This window comes from Lepus europaeus, chromosome 23 (genome assembly GCF_033115175.1).
Source record: "Lepus europaeus isolate LE1 chromosome 23, mLepTim1.pri, whole genome shotgun sequence".
Classification (NCBI taxonomy): domain Eukaryota; kingdom Metazoa; phylum Chordata; class Mammalia; order Lagomorpha; family Leporidae; genus Lepus; species Lepus europaeus.
In genome coordinates this window covers 334,671-350,501 of record NC_084849.1, presented here as the reverse complement: position 1 = coordinate 350,501, position 15,831 = coordinate 334,671, and the positions used below count along the sequence as shown (strand labels likewise).

General features: G+C 51.2%; 1 protein-coding gene across 8 annotated transcripts in view; it reads right to left on the bottom strand.

Annotated features, from left to right (window-relative positions):
* Positions 1–221: 221 nt before the first annotated feature.
* The window catches only part of GOLGA3 (golgin A3), a 50,589-nt gene continuing 34,979 nt past the window's right edge, over positions 222–15,831 (bottom strand). For 7 of the 8 annotated variants that reach the window (XM_062182235.1, XM_062182238.1, XM_062182237.1 and 4 more), the window contains 11 exons: positions 13,954–14,048; positions 12,910–13,126; positions 10,942–11,085; positions 10,081–10,278; positions 7,783–7,899; positions 6,651–6,790; positions 6,007–6,139; positions 5,672–5,794; positions 4,899–5,063; positions 3,983–4,146; positions 222–3,340 (listed from right to left, as the gene is read on the bottom strand). In XM_062182235.1, the coding sequence (XP_062038219.1) occupies positions 3,121–3,340; positions 3,983–4,146; positions 4,899–5,063; positions 5,672–5,794; positions 6,007–6,139; positions 6,651–6,790; positions 7,783–7,899; positions 10,081–10,278; positions 10,942–11,085; positions 12,910–13,126; positions 13,954–14,048 (1,716 nt within the window). In that variant the 3' untranslated portion in view covers positions 222–3,120. Of the gene's footprint in view, positions 3,341–3,982; positions 4,147–4,873; positions 5,064–5,671; positions 5,795–6,006; positions 6,140–6,650; positions 6,791–7,782; positions 7,900–10,080; positions 10,279–10,941; positions 11,086–12,909; positions 13,127–13,953; positions 14,049–15,831 lie in introns of those variants that run through there. The other variant, XM_062182239.1, reaches the window with a different exon arrangement.

Here is a 15,831-nt window from a genome sequence, read left to right as displayed (position 1 = left end):
CTCCCCTTTCTGCCTGGCACAGGAGCAAGCTGCTGCTTGCCTGCTGTGGTCAAAAGCAACAAGTTAGATTTCACATCCTCTCCAAAACTTTAGTGTAACAGAAAATTTTCTTTTAAGACAAGTATTTGAACAGACTGCATAAAAACATGAGATAAAAATATTACTCCCAAATAAGACAAAATATAAATATTAAAATGAAGACCCCAAATGAAATATGAAAATCTTTACCAAAAAATAGTTTATTGCACAAAGTTTAAAGAATTCCCAAGCACACGTAAATTTATAAAAAATCAACATGCTTTTTAAAGTTACAATTTGTATACATGGTGACACCATTCCCCTGAACAGCCCCAGTCTGAGGACTCTCATGAGGAAACTTTTAATAGAAATAAGTAACTCAAACCACTGAATTTTCTTAGATTCTCTAAAACATTACCCTCAAGGGTCCTACTGTAACCTGAGACCACCATATAGTGAATTGGCTGGGCCTTTGAGTGAAACAGCTGTTAGCACAAGGCTCAGAAGGCCCACCATCACAGCAATGCCTGTCCAAGTCATTTCTCTTCCAAATACGCTGGTCCCTTCCACTCCTAGAACCATTATGTGTGGCATTTAATTTTTGTGAAAATAAAAAAATACTCATGGAAGCAGGAATATAGGTCATGGTGACTCAGTACACCCATGGCTTTTGCACGACCCTTATACCAAGAAAAGTGAGCTTCCAACGGGGAGAGAGCTTACTGCAAGCCTCCAGGCTGCCTTCCTAAGAGGGCCAGTCCCATTCCCTGGGCCCTGGCCCAAGTAGATTTTCATGTCCTATCATAAAAACATTGCACGTTACAGCTTCCAGAGAACAAAGGTGTGTAAATCCAGAGATCCGTGGCACCTATCTGACATGTACTATGGAAAAGTCAATGAAAATCACACTGCAATAAACTGTTTAGGAACGTAAGAAAAACAAATGACATCATGAAGTATCCCAGCCCAGGTTCCCTGGTGTGGATGAACAGTGTGCAGTCACCTACTCCAGGCTTGACTGACTTTCCTTGAATGCCTTCTACCATGGCCACTTCTACCCACAAAAACAATAACCCAAACTTTGTAACTCTGGGAAGTAAAAGGGCCGGTAAAGTCCCTTGGAGATAGAAAAATAAAACCCTCAACAATCAAAAGCAGGTGACTTCTTAAGGCTCCTAAAGCCCAAAGTGAACCTGAACCCCCGAGCCCAGGTGGGCTGTGCATGAGAACAGCGACAAACAAGGAACACCACAAAGTGGGCGGGGCAAGAAGCCCAGGTCCCTTGCTGAACCCAAAGGGGCCCTGAGGATGGGACGGGCACTGACAAAGCCAAGAGGAGGCGCTGTGTGTGAGGGTGTGTGCACACAGGGCTGGGGTGAGGAAGAGATCTGCTTTTGCTTGCTGATATACTCGAATTAAGAAACAAGGAGAGTGAATATCACTCATCTGCAGAGCTTCTGTGAGCACGGGGCAAGGAAGCAGCACTGCCGTGCAGCAAGGCGCGTGTTACTTCCTGGTCTTAAAACTAGACCAGAGGATAGTACAACCAAAATAAATAAGGACAAAACACAGAAATAATTTAGTCCAAAGCGATTTCCAACATAAGGTAAGAAGCAGGGTGCATTTATAATGAAGTTTCAAGTATTATTTCTAGATTAACCCTGTACAAATGACACACATACTGTACAAGTTAGAATACTTGCTAGGGAATATTTTTTAAATACCAAAATCTTTGTGATTAACACTACATTAACTGTATCAATTAACCTTCTAGCAGTATAAGAGAACACAGCATAAAAATAGCAGTTTTCTCCACAAAACAGACACAAGTCACCTGTCACCAGCACAACCAGACAGACCACTGGTGCCCAGGACTTCTTCTCCAGAACACGATCTGCAAGGGAGGCCACAGGAACCACTCATCACAACAAATCCATGAAGAGTGCAACTCTCCAGTCAGCCAGCATCTGCAGAGTTTCACTACTCCAGGTGGGAAACACGTACCAGTGGCACCTCACAGACTCCCTGCCAATTCTAAACAGGGGTTTGGCCCTGAAACCCCTCAGGAGACCACAGCACCTTCCTGGTGATGCTGGCGCAGCTCAGAAATCCCTGTACCGCAGCTGTGACCACATATGACCACACGACAGAAGCATCTTTACAGCAAGCATTTCACCTGGGACACAGATGGACAAGGCCTGGAGAAAGCCTGTCGGCTGCCCTCTGAGAACCGGGAAACCCTGCGAGGAAACCCCTACCGCTTCCCCTGCTTCCTCCCTCTCCAGCGTCAGGTCAGCGAAGGGTGAACCTTGGTGTCCCTGCCTACTGGAGACCAGCAGGCTTCTTCAGAGTCCCAACTGCTCCTGCTTGGTAGCCAGCCAAGATGGAGGGTGGGGCCACACGGAACTAGTGGTCTGATAGGCCACACAGGTCTGCGAGCTTACAGAAAATGGGCAGAAGGGAGAGACCCTCAGAGACTGTACAACAAAGAACGCTTTCTGTGTGAGATTTTTTCAGTTTTAGAAGATGCCATAGATAAAGTAAATAATTTCTTAAAAATCTCTTCTTCTGATTGGCACCCCTACACTCTACATGTACGCAGTCCCCTCGGCGCATGGTCAGAGGCAGCGGTCAGACTACTGGGGTGCAAGCTCGGAAAAGAAGGGACAGCTGTCAGCGCTGACACACGTCCTGCGTTGGGATGGCTGCTACAAAACCAAGATGGAGAGCCAGAGGCGCGTGTAAGATTTCATTTGTAAAGCTCTTGCTAAACAGAGCAGCCAGTGAGGGACGGCACCCACACCATGCGGTTTTTAAAGCTTCTGCCACCGAAGCAGCGTCTGTTGTCACTCACAAAACATCTCCTTCAACAAATAACCCCTCAGACACTCAGAAATTCCTCAGAGACCTTAACTAGGGTCTTGGGATTTGGTCGTCATGGGAAATGCTACGTATGATCCTCAGATGACTAGTTCTCTAATCCTTGGTTCTTGTTCTGTTATTTTACTTCCTGTTAAAGGCAAAAGCAAATTTTCATCCCTTAGAAAGACACAGAGCACACAATCAAATAAATACAATGGACAGCGGAAGACTCCTCTGCAATCACACACTGGAGTGGAGGCTGTGGCCGCTGTCCCAGTCTCTCAGCTCAGCTTGGGTTGTGTCTGTGTCACCCCTAGGGTTGGCGTGATCTCCCGGGAGAGCAGGGCTGGCAGCAGCTGGGTCTGCAAGGTGGCCTTCCACCTGAGTCCACGAGGACAGGGATTCGTGCACAGTGATGGTGTGCTCCTCCATCTGTCGTTGCAGGCTGTCCATCTCCTGCCTGGCGACACAGAAGATAAGGGAGAGCCCCAGGTCACACATGTACATGGTGAGCAGCCATCAGTGACCACAGACTTGTCTGTCCCAAGGCAGCCCTGATGGCCATTCACTCCCCAGCACCTGGTGTGCCTCTGGGGACCAAGAAACCTTTACCACAGACCAGCAAAACTGACCATGGCCAAAGGACCACAGGTGCTTTTGGCACTCGTACCCATACCATGCAGGGGCTGGCAGACTGTTCAGCTCCAGATCCTGCTTTAGGGAGATGCCAACTTCCACAGCAAATGTTCTGAAGACAGAACCGAGGGCAGGACCTTCACCAAGTTGCTGTGTGGGAGCCACCCTGAGATCAGTGTCACATATGACTTGCGGTCACAGGGTCACACCTGCCCATGGAGGGCCCATTCACACTCAGCCCTCAGCTGGGGGAAACGACCTCCAAGCTTCTGAGGGCTTGTCAGGTCACTGAACTCTGGGCAGACCTTCCCCCAACCTGCCCCCTCGACTAGAGGCCACGTCTCCTCAAAAGAGACTGCTCAGACTTTGCTGGGCCTTTAGGGCTGGGAACAGGAGACTGCTCCTAGTGAAACATGAACTTATTCTTAAGGACCAAGTGCAGAGGAACACAGAGCATAGGGCATACTTGAGTTGCTGGAGGCAGCTGTTCAGATTCTTGAGGGGCTCCTTGCTCACGGCAGGTGGGGGCCTCAGTAGCTCCTCCAGCAGCGAGGCTGGGACAGGGCAGTCCGGGATCTTGATGGGTGTCGCGGGGCTGGATGAACTGGCCTCACCTTTCAGTTCCTTTCTCTGTGTTAAAAGGCACATCATTAGTTCCCCCTGTACCTACCCTGCTGAGCTGACCACAGAGTTAGTACAGGCTCACAACTGAGGGGTTCAAGAAACAACAGCTGAAGAAGTTTATTCCTAAGGCATCTAACACAGAGCACAGGCCATGTTTGCCCTGGATCCTTTTTAAGAACCTCATTCAGGAACTTTCTGTGATACCCTTTGGCCTTTGACCTTTGCTAAGAAATCACATAAATGTCCCAGCTTAAACTCCTGGTCCTAATGTAGGAAGCTTTTTCAATGGGTAGCCAAGGGATGCTAAATAACCCTTGAATCCCATAGATTTCTTTGCACCTGCCTCCTGGGACTGTTTATGTAGACCAAGGACAGGAAAACAGCCGGGAATGCAAACTCTGACAGGGCCAGCAACAGCAGCATGGGAGCTCCAGGCCTAAGCCCACCCCATAGCTGCCAGGCCCCAGCTCTAAGAACATGGGTCCTGTCACCTGGTTTATAAAGCATACTGTGACAAGGTGGTGATGGTATCTGGATGCGTGAAAAGCAGCAAATTTCTGTTGGAAAAGGCACCAAGATAAAATGATCTGGCTGACTGTCCAAGCAGAATACACTGCTGTCATTTATTTTCACGAGAGTTGCTCCGTGTTGGTTAAATACGTCTGTGTATGTGAATGACATGCATATAGGCCAGCTTCCTGCGCACACAGATGTATAGCAGACGTCAGTTAACCTGAAAGGGACATGAGCCTGGGTACCGTCTTTGCTGTGCTGCGCCGCAGGTCCAGCTGGAGCTGCTGGTTCTGCTGAAGCAGGGTCTTCATGCTGTTCTTCAGCTCTGACACTTTAGCCTGAAGCATGAACTTATCCTTCTGGGTCGAAGACAGCTCTCCCTGCACCACCTCCAGCTCAGACTTGACATTCTAAAGAAAGTGAAGGAAGATTTTCAAATCTAAAGTATCTTAAAAACACTAAGATCTTCTTAGTGTGTCCCAATTCTAAAGGACTAAAAACACAAGAGTGGCTACCCAGGGTGAATTATGGACAACTCCCACCTCGGGACAATTTCTGCTGCCAAGTGTTGAGGTTCAATCACAACCTCAACTTTCCTTACTCAAACTCCAGAGCCTCTGCTCAAAGAGTAGCAATGTCCCATAGCCACCTTCGACACTGGACCCCAAGAACCCCCTGCCTGTACTCCAAAGTCAGCTACTATAATGAGCCCAACCTTTCCTAAAAAATAATCTAAGTCAACCCTCACTGTGAGTCAAGTCACTCAATTTCAAGTGGGGAGCATAGCCAGTTAAAATCTGATCCTCTCCCTGAGCAGAAGGGATTTGCACACTGAGTTCTGGTAGAGAAGCTTATCAGGAATGGGCACACATTCTCGTGAAGTCATTTTTCTGGTATGTTTCACACAGCCCAGCTGTGGGACCCAGAGCAGCAACCATGCTGAGCCTCCTTGTGACATGGGGACATGTCTCCAGGAGCACGCACTCTGACCGGGTGGTGGAGCCATGCACACAGATACCTGCAACAACCGCTGTGTCCCTTCCAGCTCCTTCCTTCCCTGGTGCTCAGCCAGGTCCAGCTGCTGCTTCAAGGACTGGATTTCCCTCTCTTTCTGATCCACTTCCCACTTGAGATTTTCCATCTAAGGGAGGAAAGACACATGAACAAAAGAATGGCAAAGTGGCTGTGCACACTGGAGACTTGCTCTAGGTGTCTCTGCAAGCCGCAGTTAGAAAAAAGTAAACACCCCTCTCCTGGCAGGCGGGGAAGTAAGCAAATCCCCCCCCCCCCCCCAAGCAGAGCCTGGCTGTGGGCCACGTTAACCAGGGGTGTGAGGCCGGGGCCACCTGTCACCTCTTGGTCTTCCATGGGCTGCCGGCTTGGCTGCTCATCCAGCTGCTTGTGCAGGAGCTGAAGCTGAGTCTGGGCCTCAGCCAGCTCTGCCTGGAACTGTGCGACTTCCTGGGAGTGTTTCCCCTCCCGAGCCCTGGCATAAAAATTAAGCCAATGAAATAAAATTACAGCACCCCAAACCCTCCCTCCCATTCACACAGGATGGCTGATGCTTCGGGAGGGAGACCGCTCAACCTGGGCTGGAAGCTGCCCTACGTGCTTTATAATGCAACATCCTGCCTAACCCAGAAGCACTGTGTGCAGCCCTACCCAGCCACATCTGACTCCATGCTCATTAATGAGGAGTTCACAATGAACTTCCTAGCATCCAGGACACAGCTTCCATTGGGGCTCTGTTCTTGGGAAGGATGAGCAAGTTGGGGTATGGACACAGGACAGTGGAAAAAAAGTTGGCGTAGGTTCTTAACTAGAGTCAGCTGTGTGCTATGCTGGCTGGCCTCAAGAGTGCTCAGCTAACACACAGATGGCACTTCTGCAGATGGGTGTGAATTAAAGATGAAGGAGACATTAATGACCCTGCCCACACCAGGACACATGTGGCACAAGCCTGGCGAGGACTTCCTGAGTGGGGCTCAGATGCTCACTGGAGCTCGTCGGCTGCGGCTTGCAGCGTCTGCACCAGCTGCTCTTTGGCTTGTAGCTCCTTCTTCACCTCACTCAGCTCCAAGCTGGCAGCCTTGAAGTGGCGGCGGTTATGCCCGGCGTCTGCCTTGGCAGCAGCCACCTAAAAACAGGGAAGGGAGGACGTGGACATCTCCCACAAGACATGTGTGATGCTTACAGACATCACCCACGTGGGACACGACACACCTGCAGTGGTCAGCACACCAAGTCCCAACACTGCAGTCCCTTCCCACCCCAAGTGTCCCAGTGTCTCCTTCTCAAACTCAGCAACTTCCTCATAGAGATGAGGGCCTTAGCAAAGAGCTTGGCGCACAGTGATGGCACAACATGTCGACTGGTATCCACTGAATGTACAAATATTTACTCAAGATTTTCTCGATCTAAACAGTTTCACAGTCTTCAATTTTATCTGAGAGAACTCTACTTTCCCGTCTGCACAGTTATCTAACTTGTCTGTGTTTTTCAACTCAACGAGATCACTGGCTGTTCTGAAGTTGTTTTTGTAACAGCACTACATACAGGACATCTTTTTCTAGCACAGCATTCGTGTGTGTGTGTGTGTGTGCATGGACCATCATTCAGTGCGACAGCACCTTCTGTTGCCAACACCAGTCCCCTGCAGGCTCCCCTTGTAGCCAACAGCACTGCAACGGCACCAGTTTCCACAGAGCACATTCCTAGAACGGAAACTCATGGATGAAGGGAACTCATTATGTTTTAGATGCCGAAACACTTTCCACAAAGCTCTATGTGGTTCTGATTGGAAACAGGCTGCACGGCTGGAATTTGGTGCTTGGGATGCCCACATCCCATATCAGAATTCCTAGGTTTGAGTCCTGATTCTGCTTCTGATTCAGGTTTCTGCTAATTCACTCTGGGAGGCAGCAATGATGGCAGAAGTACTTGGGTCCTTGACACCCATGTGGGAGACCCACATGGAGTTCCTGGCTCCTGGTTTTGGCCTGTTCCAGCCCTGGTTGTTATAGAAATTTGGGGAGTGGGAGTGAACCAGTAAGTGGGAAAACTACCTCTTCTATCTCCCCCAACCACCTTTTCAAAACAAAACAAAAACAAACAAACAAAAATACACACCTGGTCCTTGAGGCTGTGCACTTTCGTCTTTTCTTTCTCCAGGGCAGCCTGTAAGGCCTGGACGAGCTGCTTCATCTGGCGGTCTTCCTCTTCTTTTCGCTGCAAGACTGCCTGTACCTGATCACATTGTATTAGGATGGGAGAGGTGTGAGATTCCCAGCAGAGCCCAGGACACAGCACAGGGGCCAGTGGAATGGACACACTCATTGCTACGCATCACATGTGTTGCATGACAGCACAAGCTAGGGAGGGAGAGAAAACTTCTCTGGAAAATACTGTTAGAAAACCAGAAATCTGGCTGGTGCCGCGGCTCACTAGGCTAATCCTCCACCTGCAGCAGCGGCACGCTGGGTTCTAATCCTGGTTGGGGTGCCGGATTCTGTCCCGGTTTGCTCCTCTTCCAGTCCAGCTCTCTACTGTGGCCCGGGAAGGCAGTGGAAGATGGCCCAGGTGCTTATGCCCTGCACCCACATGGGAGACCAGGAGGAGGCACCTGGTTCCTGGCTTCGGATAAGTACAGCGTGCCGGCCGTAGCAGCCATCTGGGAGGTGAACCAATGGAAAAAGGAAGACCTTTCTCTCTCTCTCTCTCACTGTCTAACTCTGCCTGTCAAAAAATAAAAAATAAAAAAAAAGAAATCTAAGATTGCAGGGTACAATCACATGATCACTTTCAAGAATATGGCTGGGGGCCAGTGCCGCGGCTCACTCAGCTAATCCTCCGCCTGAGGCGCTGGGTTCTGTCCCGGTTGCTCCCCTTCCAGTCCTGCTCTCTGCTATGGCCCGGGAGGGCAGTGGAGGATGGCCCAAGTCCTTGTGCCCTGCACCTGCATGGGACCAGGAGAAGCACCTGGCTCCTGGCTTCGGATCGGCGTAGCTCTGGCTGTAGCGGCCATTTGGGGAGTGAACCAGCCGAGGAAGACCTTTCTCCCTCTCTCTCACTGTCTGGCTCTGCCTTTAAAAAAAAAAAAAGAATATGGCTGGGTGATGCGGCTAGCATCCTGGGGTAGCAGGTCAAGCCGCCACCTGTAATGCCAGCATCCCATATGGGGGCCAGTTTGTGTCCTAGCTGTTCTATTTCCGATCAGCTCTCTGTTAATAGCCTGAGAAAAGCAGTGGAAGATGACCCAAGTGCTTGGGCCCCTGATACCCATGTGGGAGACCTAGAAGAGCTCCTGGTTCCTGGTTTTGGTCTGGCTCAGCACTGGCTGTTGCAGCCATCTGGGGACTGAACCAACAGATGAAAAATCTCTGTCACTCCCTCTTCCAAACAAACAAAGAAATCTTAAAAAGAAAAAAAAGAAAGAATATGGCTGGTCACCCAAAATGTGCAATTAAATTAAGGGTTATAATCAGAAACACCTTCAGGTAAGGTAGGTGTAGAAAGAAGGGCTGGTGGGAATTAGGGTATCACCTCAGTCATGCAGCTCCCTACTGACTGGGGAACTGGGGGCTGGGTGCTCAGTTTGGCCCTTGGCTGCCCTTCTGAACACGTCCTTGTAACGCCCAGCCTACTCCTGCATCTCCAGGAAATGTTCATGATAAGGCTGAGAAGCCAAAACAGGTCGACAACAAGACCCCGGCCAATATGCAGATCCCAGTGAGGAGTTCAGGTGGGCCTCGCTGCACGTCATTGTTTAGAACTGTAAGATTACCCCACCTACACCACCAAGAGTACTCTCACCCAGTGGGAAGGAAGGAACTGAGGCAATGACTCCATTTCTAAGAACAAGTTTCCCACTCTAGTCCTCCCAGCCTGGCGATCCAGGCTTGCAAATTAACTAGATTCTCTCAGCCTGTTCCTTCATCTCGAGGTCAGGAACACAGGGGCGTGTGTGGCACAGCAGTTAAGATACCACTTGGGATGCCCGCATACTTTATTAGAGTGCCTGGATCCAAGTCGCAGATTCACTGCCCTGTCCAGCTTCCTGCTAATGCCCACACTGGGAGGCAGCACATGATGGTTCAAGTACTTGGGTCACTGTCACCCATGTAGGAAACGAGGTTGGAGTTCTGGGCTCTTGGTTTTGTCCTGACGCAGTCCTGGCTGTCATGTGGATCTGGGGCGTGAACCAACAGATAGAAGAACTTTTTCTTTCTTTCCCACCTCTGCCTTTCAAATAAATAAAAGTTTTAAGAAAATCCCGCTTTCTTCTTAAAATTCCAAAGATGAGGATATTCTCCTTTCCTTGCAGGTAGTCATTATGACTCAGTACAGACGACCACGCACAGGTAAGACATTTGGATGCTACCTGGCGCACACTCACTTTCATTCCCTTCTGGTCAAGGAGTTGAATACCTGAAGATTCAGCTGGACTAGGTCTGCCTCCCTCTTGGCTAAGGCTGTCTCTAAGATGCTGTTGTGTTCCCGCAGTGCTGCGTTGGACTGTCCGAGGCCTGTGAGCTTCCCTCTCTCATGCTCTAACTCAAGAGCCAACTTCTTATTGGACTCCTCAAGGCGCTTTATCTTCCTCCTAAAGCCTCTGGATTCTTGAAGCTGAAACATAGCAAAGTTACTGTGAAGTTACAGTTCCGCTTAAAGGATTTATCCAGTTTTCCACAAGAAATGATTAATGCTAATACACAAACTGCCCTTGCTTTCTGACCCAAAAGGCTGCAGAGGCCAGGGTGGTTGTTTCCCAAGCCCCCTCCCTTTCCTGGCCCACAGCCTCACCTTCTCTTGGAGCCAACTGTTTCTGGAGAAGTCTGCCCAGGGACTGAGCCATGGGCCAAGCCAGGCCAGGCCGAGCAAGATGGACAGGAAATTGAGCAACATGCGTTTCAGGATGGGACAGAGATGGGTAAGTGAAGTATACAGCCCTTGTCAGGGTGACAGCCCCACTGGGACCCTGATGGAGGGGTTGGGCAGGACGGCAATGGGCTGCAGCTGGGCCCACCTGAAGCAGGAACTACACTGTCTCTGAACCTGCGAGCTGTAAGCTCTTAGAAAGGTCTGAGTTGGGATTCTCACTTAACAACCAAAGCAATCTGATGGGGAGAAGAGTCTCCATTATAAATGCCAATGGCCATTCCACTGGGGAGGCCGAATCATCCTCACTCGTGTGCAGGGACCAGAGCCTGATGCGCCAGAGCTGACCAGGCACCAGGCAGGACACAGGCCTCCGCGGGCTCCAGCACTGTGGCGGCCACGCAGCATTACCTCGTCTTCCAGCTCCAGCGCCTTCTCCCGGGACTCCTCCAGCTCCTGGCTGGTTGTGGCGATCACCTCCTGCAGCTCCTTCTCCAGCAGCAGCTTGCTGCGGCCCATACTCTGCAGCTCCACCTCCAGGGCTCGGATCCTTTCCTACAGCCAGGATGCACAGGGCATTTGGTCCCTGTTCCTCCCCCCTTGCCTCCCTTGGCACCGACAGGCATGAAGCCATTCTTATAGCATGTTCCCTTCTTGAAGGATCTCAAGTACCTCAAGACACACTGCTGCAGAGTGACGTGAGGACAGACAAAAAAATAAAGAAGACAGGCTTTTCAGTTAAACGCTTTGGAAACACAGAAAAATCTGACCTGTAGGTGAAGATTATCAATTACTGCATATGGCAAACCAGCAGCCTCCAGCACAATAAACACCACACATGCACACGTGTGCTCACACCATGCAAACATATGCTTCCATTACAGTGCCAGGCCCTGCTCCAAGAACAGGCCAGGGGTCCACAACCTTAATCATCTCTATTATATGACATCATTTCAGCCTATTTTACTGGAGATCATAAAGGTGAGCCACTTGCCTAGGCCACCATCTCTCATATGGATGCCACAGACACCCCAGATGTAGGTCTCAGCCATGTACTCCCACAGTTCCACAGCTGGGCAGGGCAAGGCAGGTTCCACCGAGCATTTGACACCTGTCGCCCTTACCACAAGGCCCAAAGGATAAACATCAGCAGAGGAGGAAGGATGGCAATGGAGCACTTCCCTCTCAACAGTTATGTAAATTCAGCAGGGGAGAACTTAACTTGACAAGAAAATACAACGAAATGATACAGTCTCCTTCTACTCACTACAGCCAGGGAGGCTGGCCACAGGGACAAGGCACTCTGTGGCCAGCACCGATTCCTGCCTCAGTCCCCTGGGTCACCCTCCTTGGGACTCCTGTTTATCCTGACAAATAATTTGGAAGCAAAAGGCTCTGCTCTGTGTCACAGTGCACAGAGCAAGAAGAGCAGCCCCTCCCAATTCTGAGTCTAGCCTCATCGGTCCCGTTCTAAGCCATTTCTCTTCCCGAATCTGGGCATTTGCAGCCACTTCAGCCCTCGTGTGTCCCACACCGACCTTGACTCTGGATCCCTCCCAAACCATCCCATCAGAGCCTTCTACAGCCCATCCCTCAACCCACACACCCTCAGCCCTCCTCAGAGCTGCTACCTCGTGGTGGCTGTTTCCTGTCCTGCTGTCTTCACACTGTGCTCAACACCTCTCCAAGACAGCAGCAGTGTCTTCTGAACTCACCCTCCTGACCCAGTATCTCCATGGACAGAAGCACGAGCAGAGCCCATTCCCAGGTGGTTGTCCATATTCCATCACACACAAGACCACGTACGAACTCCTTCCTCCCTGCCTCCACCCCGTGCCCTCTCCAGCCACGCAGGCCTTCCAGAGAGCCCCTCTACCTAAGCCGCCCCCCATCTGTTGTAGACTATCTCAAACGTCACCTCCTGCAGAAGTTCTGCACTCCACTCAGCACTGGCCTGACCAGTCGCATACCCTCACCCCAGCACCTCAGTGGGCTTGCTCTAAGCACTGCTCCACTCGAGCTCTGCCTCCTGAGACCCTGGGGAAGGCGCCAGAAGACCAGGGGCAGGTCCCATCTCTGCTCCCTCAGCCAGCGAACACATGTCTCCAAAACAAGCACATTCCTTGAGAAGATAAGGTGAGAGCAGAGATGGGACAGGACACGGGAGGACTGAGTGAGAAACCACACACAAATCATCACAGGTCCCCGGCACACACGGATACCAAGCCCTGTCACAGGAATGCCACCTAAACACAGTTTCTCCCATCTATTTTATAAATGCTTTCAGAGGGTTTCCAAGGGAGAAACTGCCCATAAGACAGCCTTCCCCGACAGGCACAGTCTCCTGCCTCTGACGGAGACAGATATGTGTTTACCTACATGTAGGGCGGAATCGCTGCCACCGCTGGCGCTCTGGGCTCTGAGCTGGTTCAGCTCTGCGTCTGCGGCCTCCTTGGCAGTGAGCGCCTCCTGCAGGCGGCGACTAAGGATGCCCACGGCGTTCTCGTAGGCCTTGCGCTTCGTCTTCATCTCCTTCTGAGCACTGGTCAGGTCTGAGCCCAGTCGCTTCATCTTCTGCTTCTGTTCTGTGATGGCCCTGGGGTTACGTGAGGAGATAAGAAGGAGCTGAACTAACCAGTGCTGCACTGCCCCCGCTGCCTGGTGTGCAACATGTGCGACAGGTTTCAGTTTAGTGACTCACACTCCAGACCCAGGAGAGACAGCCTCGGCGCAACATCCCATCCCCTGACCCAATGCTGACTGCCCCTTGGGAAGTGTGGGTCGGCATGTGCTGGTCCTGCTGGGCTGCTGCAAGGTGGACGGATGACCCTAGCAGGTGTCCCTGCTGAGCCAGGCAAGTGGCAAGAGCTCTGAACCTTAGCCATTTCTACTACCACCACCACCACCACCATCAGACCTTGGGAAGGCAGAGAAATGTTTCTGGCATTTCTCCTGACTGCCAGCAACAACCCTAACAATCACATTCACAGGTGAGTCACTGGCCAACAAAAGCAGAGTGGCAAAGGATGTGCCACTGGGGTAGAAGGCTATCTCATGTGCCCGTGCACGCCTGTATGCAAAGGTGAGTGCACATGAGGCCTGTGTGCTTATGTCTACACAGACATGAGGGTGTGAAGGGTGAATACCAAAGTGTCCCTGGTGAGGGAACCAGGAGTGGGGAGGAAGGTGCCACAAGTGTACGGCACAAAAAGTCAAATGAAAATAAAGCAAAAGGGTAGCTTTGGTTAAAGGATGCCTTAGCAAATCAACTCGTAAACTCTGGGATTACCTTCAGGACAAGCACCTGCCAAATCATGCCGGGCCTTTCTATGTGGGACCACAACACTCCAGGCTGCCTTCAAGAGGGGCCCCTGTCACTTCCTGCTGAGCGTGTCCGGGCAGCACAGCCTCGTGCAGACTTACTTCTGGGCTTCTTGCTGCAGCTCTTCCACCTGCTTCTGCAGTGCCTCATTGGCCTGGGAAAGCGCCACCATGTGCTCACTGTCCAGCTGCAGAGACTTCAAGTGGAGAGAGGGCTGTCAGAACTGCAAGTGGCGACCAAGGGCTGCCTTGCAGACTCTGAGGTAACTCGACAGAGATGTTTGTCTCGTTATAAAAATAATTTACAGAGGTCAAAAATTTCTCACTGCTGTGTTCTCCCTGCTGACTCACCTGGGGGCCCCAGCGAGACCCTCCCTGTCAGCTGTCTGTAGGGCCTCTCTGCCTCCCACCACCTCACACCCTAGCCTCGCTCCTCCCTTCTGTGTGGTGCAGTGACATCATCACAGCAAGAAAGGGCTGCAAGGGAAGGACAGGGCTCCTTTCTTTTTTTTTCAAAGGCAGAGTTACAGAGAAAGAGAGAGATCCACCGGTTCACTCTCCAAATGCCCACATCAGCTGGGGCTGTTCCAGCTAAAGCTGGGAGCCCAGAACTCCATCAAGGTCTCCAACGTGGGTGGCAGGGGCCCTGACGCTTGGGCCGTTCTCCACTGCTTTCCCAGGCACATTTGCAGGGAACTGGATCAGATGTGAAGCAGCCACAACTTGAACCAGCGCTCACATGGGATGCCAGCATCACAGGCAGCAGCTTAACCCTCTACACCACAACACTAGCCCCAATGACAGTCTTGTACATATCCCCGTCCCCCAAAACTGGGGCAGCCCCATCCGCCACAGCTTAGTCCTCAGCCTCCTAGGGCTGCCTGTTCTCCCTCAGGAACTCTCCACATCCAGCCACGTCTCACTTTCCACACCCATACTCCCTGACACCAAGCACCACCCTCACAGCTTCAACACCACCTACTCAACGGGCCTTTGCCACAGCCTGGCTCCTCCTGAGGACCTGATCATGGCCTAGCCCTCTCGCGGGGCTCCTAACATGCCATATGCAAAGTGGAGCTCTAGCTCAAACACCTGGGTACAAATCTACCATCCTGCACTGCTCACCTTCCTGCTCCCAGTTACCCTCTTGAACACAGATCAAAGCTCTCACCAGGGACTGGTGTTGTGGTACATTAGGTTAAGCTGCTATTTGCAATGCTGGCATCCCATACTGGAGAACTGGTTCAAGGACCAGCAGCTCTGTTTCCAATCGAGCTTCCTGCTCATATACTTGGGAAGGCAGTGGATGATGACCTAGGTTCTTGGGCTCCTGCCACCCATGGGGTAGATCAGGATGGAGTTTGTAGCTCCTGGCTTCAGCCTGGCCCATCCCTGGCCGTTGCAATCACTTGTGGAGTGAAACAGTTGGGTGGGAGAAATCTGCCTGTCTACCCCCTCTCTCTTTTGCTCTGCCTTTCAAATAAATAAACAAACCTTAAAAAAACAAAACCCTTACCAGCCACTACTGCTCAGGAGAAAGCTCAGCCACAGAATTTTGATTCTACAGGGAGCACGACCAGCTCTGTGCACCCCTCAGCCCCTGCAAACTCATCTGACTAGGGGTCTCTGCCCAGGGTCTCCCCTGGCTCTCTGCATGGCACTGACTTCATGAGGCTATCACTCAAATGCTGTGTTGGCATAGCATTTCCTTATTTGCACATGACAGCCCTGGACAGTATGGCCTGAGTTCCAGGAGGGCCTTCTCCTAGATGTTTTTTGTTTTTCTGGTTTTTGTTTGTTTGTTGTTTTTTGGACAGGCAGAATGGATAGTGAGAGACAGAGAGAAAGGTCTTCCTTTTGCCGTTGGTTCACCCTCCAATGGCTGCTGCAGCCAGCACACTGCGGCCAGCGCATTGCGCTGATCCGAAGCCAGGCGCCAGGTGCTTCTCCTGGTCTCCCATGCAGGTGTAGGGCCCAAGG